Below are 17975 nucleotides of genomic sequence, written 5' to 3' on the forward strand. Positions count from 1 at the left end.
TCTTCAATCTTCTGATCTGATTCTTCAATTATTATCTTGACCTTTAAATATGCGCCACATTGGATTACAAAATATTCTGCGCATATCTAGTATCTGTTAAGTACAAACTGAATCTTCCTTCCAGTTCTGCAGGCGCGATGTCATGAGTTGATGTCATGACATTCCTTCTAACATCTTGCTTGTACCTGTTTTTTTCTTTTTAAACTTGCAAGATTCACAATGATATTATGTTTTACTGCTATTATGTTTTAGCCAAACATAGATGCCAATCAGCCAATAAAAGTACTAACATGACAAATCTAATCATATGGAATGAAGCTCCTATGGCTAACAGATTTTGCTTTGAGTCTCTCGATAAATCCTTGAAAGATATTATGAGTGGAAGTACACATGCATGTGACAACATATTTGGAGGTAAGGATCCTGTGTTTGGTGGTGACTTTAGACAAATTCTCCCCGTTATACCAAGAGGTACTAGATCCGATATTATCAATGCAACAATCAATTCTTCTTATATTTGGGATCACTGTAAAGTGTTAAAGCTCACAAAAAAACTTGCGTTTGCAAACTGGTGCAACTACTTCTACTACTAATGATATTAGGAGCTTTTCATAGTGGATTTTGAAAATTGGAGATGAGACCATGTGTGAGCCCAATGATGGTTATGCAAGTATATGTATTCCAGAAGAGTTTTTAATTTCAAACTTTTCCGATCCCATTAAGGCAATTGTTGAGGATACATATCCAAAACTCATTCATAACTATCTTGATTCCAAATATCTCCAATGTTGTGCAATTTTAGCTTCAACAATTGAAGTAGTAGATGATATCAAGCAATATATTACAAACCTTCTTCCAGGTATTCTACTTGCACTTATTCCTACTTTTTTACAACTATTATAAACTATTTTTCAAGGTATGATTTTATTTAATTTTTATATTTTACAATTGTTGTAGGATAAGAGAAAGAATACTTCTCTAGTGATTCTATAGATAAAACTGATTCTACTAACTTTGATGCATATGAGCATGTGACACCGGAGTTCCTAAATGCTCTTAAAACTTCTGTATTACCTAATCATTCCATCAGGGTGAAAGTTGGTGCCACGATAATGTTAATGCGCAATCTAGACCAGTCTGAAGGCTTGTGCAATTGTACACGAATCACTGTAACCAAGCTGGCTTCTCATGTCATTGAAGTTAAGATAATTTCTGGAAAAAATATTGGTAACATCATTTATATTCCTAGAATGTCTTTGGCACCCTCACAATCACCATGGCCATTTAAATTGGTGAGACGCCAATTCCCTTGCCATGGCAATTAACAAGTCTCAAGGGCAATCTCTGGACAATGTGGGTTTGTATTTGCCAAAAGATGTTTTTAGTCATGGTTAATTATATGTGGCTATCTCTAGAGTTAAATCCAAAAAGGGATTAAAGATTCTTATTCATGACAAGGATAGAGAACCAATGACTATCACCACTAATGTTGTGTTCAAAGAAGTGTTCCAAAACATATGAAGTAAGTCTCTTTTGCTAAACCTATTTTATCATTCCATGGAAAGTTGTTATTAAAGAATTGTTGTACTGTACGGTTGACATTTCTCTTTTATCGTGTGGCATTTTCAGGTTCAAGCCTCCACATCATTTTGAAGATTCATATGGTAACTCTGTAGAATATTATAAGGCAATGCAACAAATCTTGTATTTTACATATTATTTTGATACAATCTAAATATTATGACATTAACAATGGTTTATGAAAAGCCAATTTTGTCTTTATATTAATTTCTACTGTATTATGAATTGATTAGTACTACAAGAATCTTGAATAACACTTTACCTTAACAATGAATCTTATAAACAAATTTCTATTACCCGTGCGGGAGCACAGGTCTCTTACTAGTTTTATATATAATGTAAACCATCTTTATTTGTATACATTTCCCTATGTTACTTGACACAGAGTGATGTATTTTCTAACTTTGATTATAATAAGTCACAACGAGAAAACACCACATCAAGAAGTGTTATTCAGACAGCCGTTGGAAGTAAACGAATCCCAAAAATGAGAATCTCACACGTTTGAAACTTAAAATAATAGCGCAGTCCTTTCCAATAAAGAAACATGCAATTTTTGCTTAGATTTTTTAAGAAAGGTGTAGGTGTTTTCAAGTTGGCTGCATTTGTGGTAAAACATACATGGGTGTTTAATGTCTTGACAAATGTCATGACATGCTTTATATGGTGTTATGCAGGTTGCATTTGTTTAAGCTAATACAAGTTTTTGTTGAATGTCATGACCGATGTCATGACATCCATGTGTCATACCCAATTTTTGACCCTAAGATCATACATCACTTGCATTCAATCATTAATCAAGAGCACCATTGTGAAGCTCTATCCTTGATATTGTGATCGTCTCTGAGGGGAATCATCAAGCACTTTTAGCTTTTTATTTGTTTATACTAACCAAAATCCAAAAATATGCATTTTGTCTCTTTTGTTTATATTTTACAGGAAAAAGATCGGGCAAAAATCAAAACAGTGCAAGGAAGCAAATTTTTGAAAATTTGAAGAAGGAAATCGATTTACCTAAGAAGGAAATCGATTTCCCTGGGGCGAAAATTCAAAAAAAATAGGAGGGAAGCTTGACATCATTTTGGCACCTTTTTCTTTGATCATTTTTGTTATTTTACCAATTTTCCACCTCATCAAAATTAATTCCCTTCATTTTACCATTTAAATACCATTTTACCATTTAAATACCATTTTTACCATTTAAATACCATTTAAACACCAATTAAACATAAGCTAATTACCAAATGCAAAAAGACCAAATTGCCACTACTCTTGCTCCAATTCTATAAATAGAGACCTCTACTCTCTCATTTCTCAAGCTTTGAGAGCCAAAAAACCCCTTGCAATTTCTCTCCTCATCCTTACCAAATTCACCAAAGCACTTTTTCTTTCATAAAGTTTATGAGTCACATCTTGAACCTCACAAACTTTGAGCTAAACCACCATCCATTTCACTCTTTTTTCTTTAATTGTTGAGAGATCAAGATTTGTGTTGGTGATTCTTGAAGTAGATCTAAGTAATGTTCAATATTTGGTAATTTTCTTCATCTTTATTCATCCATCATAATGTGATTCTTTTGTGCTTGTGTGTGATGCATCTTTGATGCTATATTGGTCCTATTTGATGGTGATTTGATGGAAAATTCGTGCTCCAATTGATATGTGATCATAAGGTGTTTGTATGTTTGCTTAAGTCAAGTTTTATGCTTCCTAATGCTGATTTTTTGAATACTGCACAGAGGACTTCGATTTCCTCCTTAGGGAAATCGATTTCCATTCCGTTTCTGCGCTAGATTTGAAAACCTGCACTAAGGAAATCGATTTCCTCCCTAGGCAAATCGATTTCCCCTGGGACAGAATGTGTTTTTTGCCTTTTTTATGCTAGTTTTGGCTTCCTTCTTCCTCCACTTCATTAAGATCACTGGATCTAGGATGTTGATAGGTTTGAAATGACCTAATCCATAATATTAGATGAATGATATTAATGATAGTGTGAGTTGATTATCTTTTTATGCATTTTATTTTTCTTCCTCTACTTCATTAATATCATTGGATCTAGGATGTTGATAGGTTTGAAAGGACCAAATCCATAATATTAGATGAATGATATTAATGATAGTGTGAGTTGATTTTACTTAATACATTTTATCTTCTTCTCCTCCTTTTTTCTTTTGATCGATGAAAGTCTTAACACCTTGAGAATTCTTATGGATTCTTGGTAAAGACTAGATCGCTCCTTATTTTCTTTTCGTGCGGTATTGCTTTCGAAGAGTGATCTACATATCACTTGTCTCGCATGCATTAGCACATAAAGTTTTGACCGGCCTCGTTGTAGGGTGATTTCTACATAAATCACTTGGCGATCTGCTTAACATAGCGCAATATTTCGTGTCCCGAATAAAAAAGATCAAATATGGAAGAGAATTGTATGCGGTTGATTTAAGACTTATGGAGGTTTATCGTGTAGTCGCTATGATTTTATCAAGCTTCTTATAAATGTCCATTGAATTTAAATCCGAGAACATCCTTCACTCACCATCGATCTTAATTACTAACTTTGATAACATACTTGACAAGTTTCAAGATGGTTATCTTTAACATCTAACAATTGACTTTAATTTCCGCAATTTATTATACCGCTCTTTATATTTCTCGCTTTATCGCTTTATTTTATCATTTCATCATATTTACATTCCGCTATTTTCTCTTTGTCCATTTGGACGTTTATATTCCGCTATTTTCCCTTTGTCCATTTGGACATATGTTTATGTTTCCGCTATTTTTCTTTTGTCCACTTGGACCATACTTTACTTTTATGCTAAAACACTAATAAATAACGAAAATCTAAAAAATACTTAAGGCTCTCTTTTGGACTATTGGTTACTATCCCGAGCATTTTGGAGATTAGGACTTATGGACTTAGTACCTCTGGACCCTTATGATATTGTTACTCTGCTGTTATTCTGTCTGTCTGGCATTGAATTGTTGTCTGTTTGTATGTGCAGGTATTTCCTTGAAAGCCCTTGATGGTTAATTCCAAGGCATTGATATAAGGATTTTACCCGAAAACAGCCGTTACTATGCCTGATTATCGTCAGAATTTTTAATGTGCTTAATGCAAAATGGTGCTAAGATAATAAGTTCATCCGGATCCCCAAGTGATAATGTTGGTTTAATATTGATAAATCCAAAGAATGGGAAATCTACCTTGACTCACAATGTCAAGTGTTGGCTTCTTATTTCGGTTAGACCGTTTCTTTCCTTAGCTTTTATTTTACGCAATAGGATAGCCTCTTCATCTCCTCCCCTTCTTTAATTTTCAAAATCTTCTCTCTTTTTACAAAACCTTCTTATGTTTGCAACCTTTTCAAAACCTTTCTTAAAAAAATATCTTTTGCCCTTAGTGGCCTTTTCTTCAAAGTTTAGACACGACTAATTGTCGAACCGAGTGGCGATACCCCAACGATTTTGAAATTGATTGATATAATGAGATCTTTTCCGCGTGAGAGAGCTAGTGGCATACTCGTTGATTTTTATCCGAGTTGGAGCCCTTCTTTCATTTGGGATGCAAAGAACTCATTTGTTCTCATGCTCAAAATCCACGGCTGAGTATTTCTCTCCGACGACGATAAAGTGTTTATTCGTTTTTAAAATGTTTTCCCTTTAAGCGGAACTACATTAGCTCTGACTTCTCCATTGCACCGAGGAGGTATGTAGGCCCAAGGCTTAATGCTTTGCCGAGCTTATTTTAAAAATAAAACAAACCCCTTTTTTTAGCACACACGACACAGATTTTCAAAAAGGTTCCTGTGGAGTACCACAAATATGAGGGGTGCTTAAAACCTTCCCCTTGTATAAACAACACTCGTACCTAAGATCTCTTATTTTTGTTTTAAAAACAAACTTTGTGTTTTATTCGTTCTTTTCCCTTTTCCTTTGGAAACAATAAAGCGCGGTGGCGACTTTCACTGAAATATTGAGTCGAGTCAATCCTATGGCTTCGATCTCAGATTTTCCCCGCTACAGAAAAATGGCGACTTCACTGGGGATCCAGTTTTAAGTGTGTTAAGCCTATTTTTGTTTATCTGTGTTTTTTATCTGTTTATATTGTTGTGTGCTTTGTGTGTTTATTTTCTTTTTTCTTTTTGGTGCTCGATGGTTCCTCTGTGATGAGATAAAGTTCTAACCCGGACTTTGGTGAGTAACTTGAGATAGGAGGTGGTAAGACCAATAGTCGCATGTCAGGAGCAATCCTTACCATGAGCGTCATATGGTGGAACCCCAATCAGTGGAGGCCTCATGAAAGGTAGTAAAGGTTGTTATGAACCATCGTGATAACACTATTAATTTCAATAGTGAGTGTCCGTAGAAGCTGAATGGCCTAGAACCTTTTAACCCATCTAAGCCTTTTTAGGATGTAGCGCAGAAACAAAGTCAAGTACCAATTTGAGCTTGTTGTCATGCGATGCTACGCTCAGACGAGGTCTTTTTAGGCATATTATTGGCGCCCATGAGCAATTGTGCGTGCCGGTAATATCCGATAGAAGATTGAAAACTCTGGGAACCTTTGTAGAACCCGATCGGCAGGTACAAAATTCCTTAGATCATACCTTTTGGGATGGTTGGACCCATGGCTCCATGCTCGTGACGTCGAACCTTTGAACTATGATCTTATGTGATCTTGCATGCTCTTGGTTGTGGTTGATGCATAAACCATGCATTCATGCTCCATGAAAACTCTTTTTCTTTTGATTTTCAAGGAACTTAGAGGTCTTTCCTTGTAAACATCATAAGTTTAATCAAACTCAATGGATCTTGGGTGTTGATGGGGTGAAAACTCTAATCCACCAAAATGGATGATTGATTTTGATGATAACTTAATCGAAGCTTTAGTCCAATGTTTGAGTGTTTACAAGTTAATATCTTAAGTTCCTTGAAACTCAAAAAAAAAAACAAATCATCTGCATTGCATGCATCATTCTGCATTTGGTCCTGCTTTCTAAAGAAGTTTTCCAGAGCCTTATTTCCTTTCTCCTGGTAGCATCAGTACAACACTTGTGCTAAGAATAAATGGAAAGCATTAAGAAAGAGATTCTTGAACTCCGTGAAGAGGCGATTACTCTGAAGGATGGTATGGAGCATTTGACTGCTCTGGTTGAGGCTCTAGTTGCTGCCCAAATCAATCCTCCTATGAAGGAAGACAGGATGGCGAAGGTCTTTCTTGAAACTCTGAACTCATCCCTTCCTAAGGAGATAATAGTCCGTACACCTACTGACTTCCATGGAAAGATGGATATGAAAGCGATTCTAGAAAAAGATGTCCGAAAGGAATGTTCGCTTGAAGAAGGTAACTCAGCTGGTAGTGTGAAGAAGTTTGGTAATGAATTTTCAAAGAAGAGAATTAGGGGAAGAAACAATCATCATCAACTTCAGCATGTTTCCTATGTCATTCCTGTATCCAATTCAGTTCATGCAATTCCAGATTATCAGCAGAGTACTCATCAACAAGCTTCTCCACTGAACGAACAAGATCAATCTCAAAAGAGGAATTTTGATCTCATCCCCATGACTTACAAAGAATTGAACTCTGCTTTGGTTCGTAAGAATTTGGTTCAGATTAGGTCACCGCCTCCTGTTCCCCAGAAACTCCCTTGGTGGTACAATGCTAATGTCACTTGTGCTTTTCATCAGAATGCTACTGGACATGACTTAGAGAATTGATGACCTCTGAAAAATGAAGGTCAACGATTAATCCATGTTGGTATTTTGACTTTCCAAGATGTTGGTTCTGATGTTCAAGCCAATTCTTTGCCAAAGCATGATTGAATCACTATTGATGGTAGCCTGAAAATCGAAATATGTTTTATTTAGCACAAATCCTGAGGGAGAGAGTCTTCTCAGTTTTTAGTATTCTTACTGATTTTCATTTGTAATATTTCTTGTTTTTCAATGCACTGTTTGCATGTAGAAACTTGTTTATTTTTGAATGTTAATGCTAATATAATGATAATGTTTGTCTTGAAGTAATCCATTCGCTTCACTCATGTTTATTTGTTTTTATGCATTATGATACCAATTGCTTTTGCCAAAATCTTGCTTATGCAAAGATTGGAGGGAGAATGATGATTTGAAAACGCAAAAGTTTCTGGTTGTATGCTTTTGAATAAGACCCTGCTGATGATGTACAGGCATTGTTTCAAATTCTCAAACACTGGAGATATAAGGAAGATAATCCCTTGTTAACCCCTTTGAGCCTTGAAGTAGGAGTTTCTTTTCTAAACAAAAAAAAACCCTAATTTTTAACCTGGGGCAGGGTAGTCTTCAGTTAATTTGACCGAGTGTTCATATTTCAAAAAGGATTGTGCATCCAAAGGTCAAGCATGTCATATCCACATCAATGGTTGGATCATGGAAAACCACAATGGTTATTCCCCGCGCATCAAAAGGCTGGAAAATGTGAAACCACAATGGTTATCCTTCATCCACCAAGGAATGAGGCAGTCACAACCCTCTAAACAAGTCAAGACAAAGTCAATGTCACACGATTTGTTCAAATCAAAATAATGAAAAAAAGAAGAAGAAAAAAGGCTCGCTAAGTCAGAAACTTGAAAATAAATGACTTAGGCAAAAGTTACAGCATCCCGCTGGACGACCAATTCAAAAGAATCAGTCCAGGCAAAAGTTAGGGAAAATAAAAAAAAAATGAAAAGTGAAAAGAAAGGACTACAAAGCAAAAGTCCTCAGCAAAGAACAAATCCGTGTGAATGCAATCACGAAGACAAAAAGGGTGACTGTTACTCCAAGAAAGCTTCATTGGATCCTTAACGGCACAAAATCCTTTTGAGAGATGAATACTCGTGTCGAACTAACTGAACATAGGACTGGAGAACATCACGAAGATGGGGTGGGCTAAATAAACTTTGAGCCTAAAAATCTTTTTTCTGAAAACCGTGAACCAGACCACGTTACAACCCTCAAAAGTCCTAATTGAAGCAGGGTATATTTCGAAAGCATACTTAAACAAGAAAGCGTTCCTGACTCCTATCGTTTATGCTGAAAACTTGTGTTGGTATCATATGCATACAAAAATCAATGTCATTCCTTAACCAGTGATTCGTTCATAAGGTTTTGCGACATCTTTTTGAAACTTCAAGATTTACATAATTGTTGCATTTTCATTATCATTCTCAGAATAAACATTTTTCTGCTTGTAAACATTTGTTTGACATCCAGGAAGTTTACATCTAATCATCAAAAGAAAACTAAAACATTGCCAGGGGCATGTTATTTTCCCAGTATAATGCTTTTGCAAGTTTGATTACCCTCATGGGGCAAAGCTCAAAGACTTTGTCGAGTAAAAGAATGTGCCAAGTTTAGTCAATCTGGGGCAGCTACGTCGAGATTTGAAAAATCTCTCCAAAAATCTGTTGATCTGGGGCAGATTATTCCAAGTCTTCATGATGTCAAGGATCTCTATGAACCTTTTTGAGGTAGTTTCCTTTCATAGACCATGTAGTCTGGGGCAAGTTGTGAATCAGAAGTTACCTTGATCACCTCATTAGCTTGAAGTACAAATGTTGTTGTCATGAGTAGTCCAGAGTATGTCACTCTCTACCAAGAAGTTTCGAGACAACGATTGACTGTTGGGTTTTCTTTCTCACCTTTTGTTGAGTTTTGAACTAAAATCCCCCCCATGTTAACTTGTTTGCTTTGATGTTAACTTCTTATTTCCTCTGCAAGTTTGGAATGGTGATTTTCTCAAAAGAAATTTTCTCTGATTCCCCATAATAGAGCTTGATGTGTTGTCCAATCTTTTTGATAAGAAGAAGATTATCTGTAAATTCCTCACAGAAATTGATAATCCCCACTGAGTTTGTTCCTCGTTGAAGAATTTTGCTTCGGTGTTCCTCCTCGGCTCATTTGTCAGGATGGAATTAATCCCCAGTTGAGTTTATTCCTCAAGGGGCAAAGCTTTGTTTGACCGCTTCTATCCAGTTTGTTCTTGGAGTTGAACTTTGGTCTCTTGCAATACTATTTTGAACCTCTCTAGGCTGGGAAACCTAGATTGAGGAGGCATTTATTTTGCACCTCTTGAGGATTATGCTTTCCTCAACAATGGAAAATTCATTTGTGATTGATGTTCTTATCAGATATTGAAAGGCTTATTTCCCAGCAGTGTTGTCATTACACTCCGTTGGAATTTGTACTTGAAAGCAAGGGGCAGGTTCTGTCCTCAGTATGTTTTGTTGACAACAAATGCAAGCCTCTTTATTTGAGCAAGTTTGTATGTCTCCACATATTAATCTTATCTTCAAAGCAAGTGATAATCTCTCATACTTCATGAACTTCTTGATTCCAAATGGAAGAAGCTCAGAAAATGGTAAGTCTCTTCAATGTAAGTGACAGTTTGCATCCAAATGGAAGAAGCTCAGCAAATGGTAAGTCCCTTCATCAGAAGTGACAGTTTGCTTCCAGTTCCTTTTCTTAAGCCATGTCCTTGATTAAAGATGAAGTTGATCCCTATTCTTAGCGGCAACTTATTGTTCTCAGCAGCTTATCATCAACCATTGAGGCGGTAATTCAATTTTCTTCTACCTTCAACTATTGAGTTGATAGTTCATCGTCAACCATTGAGGCGGTAATTCAATTTTCTTCTACCTTCAACAATTGAGTTGGTAGTTTATCGTCAACCATTGAGGCGGTAATTCAATTTTCTTCTACCTTCAACTATTGAGTTGGTAGCTTATCGTCAACCATTGAGGCGGTAATTCAATTTTCTTCTAGCTTCAACTATTGAGTTGGTAGCTTATCGTCAACCATTGAGGCGGTAATTCAATTTTCTTCTACCTTCAACTATTGAGTTGGTAGTTTATCGTCAACCATTGAGGCGGTAATTCAATTTTCTTCTACCTTCAACTATTGAGTTGGTAGTTTATCGTCAACCATTGAGGCGGTAATTCAATTTTCTTCTACCTTCAACTATTGAGTTGGTAGTTTATCGTCAACCATTGAGGCAGTAATTCAATTTTCTTCTACCTTCAACTATTGAGTTGGTAGTTTATCGTCAACTATTGAGGCGGTAAATCAATTTTCTTCTACCTTCACTATTGAGTTGGTAGTTTATCGTCAACTATTGAGGCGGTAAATCAATTTTTTCTACCTTCAACTATTGAGTTGGTAGTTTATCGTCAACCATTGAGGCGGTAATTCAATTTCCTTCTACCTTCAACTATTGAGTTGGTAGTCTGTCGTCAACTATGGAGGCGGTAATTCAATTTGCTTCTACCTTCAACTATTGAGTTGGTAGTTTATCGTCAACTATTGAGGCGGTAATTCAATTTCCTTCTACCTTCAACTATTGAGTTGGTAGTTTATCGTCAACTATTGAGGCGGTAATTCAATTTGCTTCTACCTTCAACTATTGAGTTGGTAGTTTATCGTCAACTATTGAGGCGGTAATTCAATTTCCTTCTACCTTCAACTATTGAGTTGGTAGTTTATCGTCAACTATTGAGGCGGTAATTCAATTTCCTTCTACCTTCAACCATTGAGTTGGTAGCTTATCGTCAACTATTGAGGCGGTAATTCAATTTTCTTCTACCTTCAACTATTGAGTTGGTAGTCTATCGTCAACCATTGAGGCGGTAATTCAATTTCCTTCTACCTTCAACTATTGAGTTGGTAGTTTATCGTTAACTATTGAGGCGGTAATTCAATTTGTAATTCAATTTCCTTCTACCTTCAACTAATGAGTTGGTAGTTTATTGTCAACTATTGAGGCGGTAATTCAATTTCCTTCTACCTTCAACCATTGAGTTGGTAGCTTATCGTCAACTATTGAGGCGGTAATTCAATTTTCTTCTACCTTCAACTATTGAGTTGGTAGCTTATCGTCAACTATTGAGGCGGTAATTCAATTTTCTTCTACCTTCAACTATTGAGTTGGTAGTTTATCTTCAACCATTGAGGCGGTAATTCAATTTTCTTCTACCTTCAACTATTGAGTTGGTAGCTTATCGTCAACTATTGAGGCGGTAATTCAATTTTCTTCTACCTTCAACTATTGAGTTGGTAGTTTATCTTCAACCATTGAGGCGGTAATTCAATTTGCTTCTACCTTCGACTATTGAGTTGGTAGCTTATCGTCAACTATTGGGGCGGTGATTCGATTTTCTTCTACCTTCAACTTTTGAGTTGGTAGCTCACCTTCAGTGGAACGTTGGTATATTTTGTTCATCGTCAGTGGTACGTCGATGCATATCTTTTCATATCATCAGTGGAACGATGGTGTGTTTTCTGTTAATGGAAGATCGACATTCTGATTCCCAAGTGAAAGAGGATGCATATTTTCTCATCCCCAGTGAAAGAGGATGCCCCCTTTCTCACCTCCAGCGAAAGGTGATGCTTTAACCTCGCTGGTGCAAAATATCTTCCCCAATGAAGTTTCTTTTCCCAGCGTCTCTCCAACAAAGTCTTGCCTTCCCCAGTGGAGTCCTGCCCACAAGACATTTGTTTTCCCCAGTGGAATTCCTTTTTCTCCCCGGTGTTGCCGTGTTTCATCCTCATCATATGCATTCATTAAACATTGCATAGCATCTTAGGTTCAAAAATTGTGTTTTATATATTTAAGTCTGTTCGATTTCGTCAAAACGAAGATTTCCAATCGTCGTATATCCGAATTGAAGAAACTTAAATAGGGGCATCTGTCATACCCCAATTTTTAACCCTAAGATCATACATCACTTGCATTTAATCATTAATCAAGAGCACCATTATGAAGCTCTATCCTTGATATTGTGATCGTCTCTGAGGGGAATCATCAAGCACTTTTAGCTTTTTATTTGTTTATACTAACCAAAATCCAAAAATATGCATTTTGTCTCTTTTGTTTATATTTTACAGGTAAAAGATCAGGCAAAAATCAAAACATTGCAAGGAAGCAAATTTTTGAAAATTTGAAGAAGGAAATCGATTTGCCTGGGGCGAAAATTCAAAAAAAATAGGAGGGAAGCTTGACATCATTTTGGCACCTTTTTCTTTGATCATTTTTGTTATTTTACCAATTTTCCACCTCATCAAAATTAATTCCCTTCATTTTACCATTTAAATACCATTTTACCATTTAAATACCATTTTTACCATTTAAATACCATTTAAACACCAATTAAACATAAGCTAATTACCAAATGCAAAAAGACCAAATTGCCACTACTCTTGCTCCAATTCTATAAATAGAGACCTCTACTCTCTCATTTCTCAAGCTTTGAGAGCCAAAAAAACCCCTTGCAATTTCTCTCCTCATCCTTACCAAATTCACCAAAGCTATTTTTCTTTCATAAAGTTTATGAGTCACATCTTGAACCTCACAAACTTTGAGCTAAACCACCATCCATTTCACTCTTTTTTCTTTAATTGTTGAGAGATCAAGATTTGTGTTGGTGATTCTTGAAGTAGATCTAAGTTTTGTTCAAGATTTGGTAATTTTCTTCATCTTTATTCATCCATCATAATGTGATTCTTTTGTGCTTGTGTGTGATGCATCTTTGATGCTATATTGGTCCTATTTGATGGTGATTTGATGGAAAATTCGTGCTCCAATTGATATGTGATCATAAGGTGTTTGTATGTTTGCTTAAGTCAAGTTTTATGCTTCCTAATGCTGATTTTTTGAAAACTGCACAGAGGAAATCGATTTCCTCCTTAGGGAAATCGATTTCCATTCCGTTTCTGCGCCAGATTTGAAAACTTGCACTAAGGAAATCGATTTCCTCCCTAGGCAAATCGATTTCCCCTGGGACAGAATGTGTTTTTTGCCTTTTTTATGCTAGTTTTGGCTTCCTTCTTCCTCCACTTCATTAATATCATTGGATCTAGGATGTTGATAGGTTTGGAATGACCTAATCCATAATATTAGATGAATGATATTAATGATAGTGTGAGTTGATTATCTTTTTATGCATTTTATTTTTCTTTCTCTACTTCATTAATATCATTGGATCTAGGATGTTGATAGGTTTGAAAGGACCAAATCCATAATATTAGATGAATGATATTAATGATAGTGTGAGTTGATTTTACTCTATACATTTTATCTTCTTCTCCTCCTTTTTTCTTTTGATCGATGAAAGTCTTTACACCTTGAGAATTCTTATGGATTCTTGGTAAAGACTAGATCGCTCCTTATTTTCTTTTCGTGCGATATTGCTTTCGGAGAGTGATCTACATATCACTTCTCTCGCATGCATTAGCACATAAAGTTTTGACCGGCCTCGTTGTAGGGTGATTTCTACATAAATCACTTGGCGATCTGCTTAACATAGCGCAATATTTCGTGTCCCGAATCAAAAAAGATCAAATATGGAAGAGAATTGTATGCGGTTGATTTAAGACTTATGGAGGTTTATCGTGTAGTCGCTATGATTTTATCAAGCTTCTAGTAAATGTCCATTGAATTTAAATCCGAGAACATCCTTCACTCACCATCGATCTTAATTACTAACTTTGATAACATACTTGACAAGTTTCAAGATGGTTATCTTTAACATCTAACAATTGACTTTAATTTCCGCAATTTATTATACCGCTCTTTATATTTCTCGCTTTATCGCTTTATTTTATCATTTCATCATATTTACATTCCGCTATTTTCTCTTTGTCCATTTGGACGTTTATATTCCGCTATTTTCCCTTTGTCCATTTGGACATATGTTTATGTTTCCGCTATTTTTCTTTTGTCCACTTGGACCATACTTTACTTTTATGCTAAAACACTAATAAATAACGAAAATCTAAAAAATACTTAAGGCTCTCTTTTGGACTATTGGTTACTATCCCGAGCATTTTGGAGATTCGGACTTATGGACTTAGTACCTCTGGACCCTTATGATATTGTTACTCTGCTGTTATTCTGTCTGTCTGGCATTGGATTGTTGTCTGTTTGTATGTGCAGGTATTTCCTTGAAAGCCCTTGATGGTTAATTCCAAGGCATTGATATAAGGATTTTACCCGAAAACAGCCGTTACTATGCCCGATTTTCGTCAGAATTTTTAATGTGCTTAATGCAAAATTATGCTAAGATAATAAGTTCATCTGGATCCCCAAGTGATAATGTTGGTTTAGTATTGATAAATCCAAAGAATGGGAAATCTACCTTGACTCACAATGTCAAGTGTTGGCTTCTTATTTCGGTTAGACCGTTTCTTTCCTTAGCTTTTATTTTACGCAATAGGATAGCCTCTTCATCTCCTCCCCTTCTTTAATTTTCAAAATCTTCTCTCTTTTTACAAAACCTTCTTATGTTTGTAACCTTTTCAAAACCTTTCTTTAAAAAATATCTTTTGCCCTTAGTGGCCTTTTCTTCAAAGTTTAGACACGACTAATTGTCGAACCGAGTGGCGATACCCCTACGATTTTGAAATTGATTGATATAATGAGATCTTTTTCGCGTGAGAGAGCTAGTGGCATACTCGTTGATTTTTATCCGAGTTGGAGCCCTTCTTTCATTTGCGATGCAAAGAACTCATTTGTTCTCATGCTCAAAATCCACGGCTGAGTATTTCTCTCCGACGACGATAAAGTGTTTATTCATTTTTAAAACGTTTTCCCTTTAAGCGGGACTACATTAGCTCTGACTTCTCCATTGCACCGAGGAGGTATGTAGGCCCAAGGCTTAATGCTTTGCCGAGCTTATTTTAAAAATAAAACAAACCCCTTTTTTTTTAGCACACACGACACAGATTTTCAAAAAGGTTCCTGTGGAGTACCACAGATATGAGGGGTGCTTAAAACCTTCCCCTTGTATAAACAACACCCGTACCTAAGATCTCTTCTTTTTGTTTTAAAAACAAACTTTGGGTTTTATTCGTTCTTTTCCCTTTTCCTTTGGAAACAATAAAGCGCGGTGGCGACTTTCACTGAAATATTGAGTCGAGTCAATCCTATGGCTTCGATCTCAGATTTTCCCCGCTACACCATGGTTGACAGCAGGAGCTGTTATGTTTTACTATTATGTTTTCTAATTTTTCCAATTCTACAATTTAGGAAACATTTTATTGTGTGCTGAATATTTCTCCAAGAAGATTTCGTATACAATATATTATGTAACAACCTGATGACATGTGAATTATGTAACTTGGTTAACCCTGATTTGTTTCTTAGAAAACCCGAGACCCAAGAGCTGCATATAAGAAAACTGCAATCCTAATTTGGAACGCAGAGATTTTTAATTGTAAAGAACCATAGTTCTGTGTCTGTGTGTTTAGTCTCTTGTACTCTAAACAATTGTCTTTTGATGATTTTATTGGAATAGGCTATTTTTGTATTTTGTCACTCTAAGCTTTTAAGTACGAGTGTATGTCTCTTGATTGAAGCTCTTAAGCAAGATCAAGGTGTGTTTTTGAAGTGTGTCTTCTCTCTTTTGATTAAAGTCTGGTTGTAATCACTGTTGTGATTGAAGGGGAGTGAGTGGAGATACTCAGGTCTAGGACTAGATTGGAATTGCATTGGGTAGGTCTTAAGTGAGGAGTTGTAAACGGGGGAGTTTAGCTCTGAATTAATACTACTTATATTGGATTCCCTCCCTGGCTTGGTAGCCCCCAGAGTAGGTGTTGTTGTACACCGAACTGGGTAAACAATTCTCTGTGTTCTTTGCTATTTTATGCTTTTCTGTCTTAAAGTATTATTCTGTGTTATTATGGATGTCATAACATCCAGTAAGACATCATGTGTGAGTTACTAGAATTTTCAAAAGGTATGATCATGAACAATACTTAATAACTAAAAAAAACATATAAATTTTTTGATGATAAAGACTGTGAAAAGACTAACCAATTTTATTTCCCAGTCTTGTGTGCTATTTATAATATCCCATAAATGTTTAAGCATGTTTATTTATGTTAATAGTTGTTAAAGAGGGACTAAATTGGTTAGTTGGAATCAAAAGGTTTTTGTTAGGAAGTAACTAACTGGAAAACTTGTGAATACTACTTAATTAGAGGGCATTGTGGTATCTAGCCATCTCTATTTAATGACATAAGGACTTGTTTGGATGAACTTCTATCATCTTATCCCACGAAATCTGAATTTGAATGTGAAGAGTTCATAAGCAAATAGAAAGAAGAAGGAACTCATGGCCATGTTTCATTTTTGCAACCTTGAGACAACCTTCACTAAATAGGTCGTAACTTTTTACTCGTAACTCCGATTTAAGTGATTCTTCAATTTCTGAAATCTACACAAAATTCTATTCAATTTAATATGTGATCTCGTTTCAATAAGGTTTGTATTAAAGGAGAAAAACACATTTGAAGTTTGGGATTTCATGCCAAAATTTGCCAAAGGGGGTGATTTTAGATTCTCTAATTGTATGATTGACATTAATTTTAGTAAAATAATGAAATTTTGGTGTAGCAGACCCATATGTCTTGAGAGATGTCGAGACATTTGATCTGTCAAGAAACATTAGCAAGGTATATACACAAATTTATGCCAAATTTAAAGATAATATTGTTGCTGTTATAGTTTAGCCAAACATAAATGCCAATTACAAAATTCAGAGAATCAACAATCTCTCCATTTGGCTTATTTTGGCTAAAACTATACATATAAAAACATTGAATATACATCTTCATTTTTGACAGTCTTCATAGCATTAATCTTCATCGTCTCTAATTCTTCTTTAAACTTTACTGTCTTCATATGTCTGTCTTCATTCATCCTCTCCCCCCTTTTTAGCCATATTACGGCAACGCCAACATCAAGAGGAACATTAGGATCTTATTTATATGTCTCAACATCTTGTTTGACATTACTATTTAATCATATCGGACTCAGTAACCACAGAACCCTAAATTCAGGATACGGAAGTAAACTGAAGACATAGTGGTGCATACTTCTTTGAGTAGTAACCTCATGAAGATTACATTTGGAGTACATTAAAAGAAGGCTGGAAGAGACTCCCCCTTAACCTAGCATTCCCTACCAACTGCTAGGGAAAATGTCTGATTCTCAGAGATACACGAGAGCCTTTTAGTAGTAGATACTACCTAACCTGCGCTATCCTGTTTTAGGCATAGAGGAGCAGCCTGCAACTCCGGATAACTCAGAACACATGTCACAACTGTGTTCATAACTCAGATCATAAGTCACAAAAAATATCATTTGAATAGAACTTTGCGAATATGATACTAACACTAACATCAGACTCCAGTGATGATCAAGGGTATTCACTCCCAAGTTTATCAAAGACTAATACTAAATGTCCTCTCAAAACTATACCCACAAGGTGTTTTTACTCATGCCCGACCAAAAGACTTATTGGTTGGAAGGTACTCAACAATTTCAATTCTGCAGACATAGCAGATAACGATGGTCTTGGTCTTGGTCTTAGTCAACA

At 35.8% G+C, this 17975-nt stretch overlaps 1 protein-coding gene across 1 annotated transcript; it reads left to right on the top strand.

Annotated features, from left to right (window-relative positions):
• Positions 1-642: 642 nt before the first annotated feature.
• On the top strand, positions 643-2273 carry LOC131660632 (uncharacterized). The gene is made up of 3 exons (XM_058929913.1): positions 643-859; positions 964-1292; positions 2259-2273. The coding sequence occupies exons 1-3, from the start codon at positions 643-645 to the stop codon at positions 2271-2273; spliced, it is 561 nt and encodes a 186-aa protein (XP_058785896.1).
• Positions 2274-17975: the final 15702 nt, after the last annotated feature.

Source organism: Vicia villosa, linkage group LG1 (assembly GCF_029867415.1).
Source record: "Vicia villosa cultivar HV-30 ecotype Madison, WI linkage group LG1, Vvil1.0, whole genome shotgun sequence".
NCBI classification, from domain to species: Eukaryota; Viridiplantae; Streptophyta; class Magnoliopsida; order Fabales; family Fabaceae; genus Vicia; species Vicia villosa.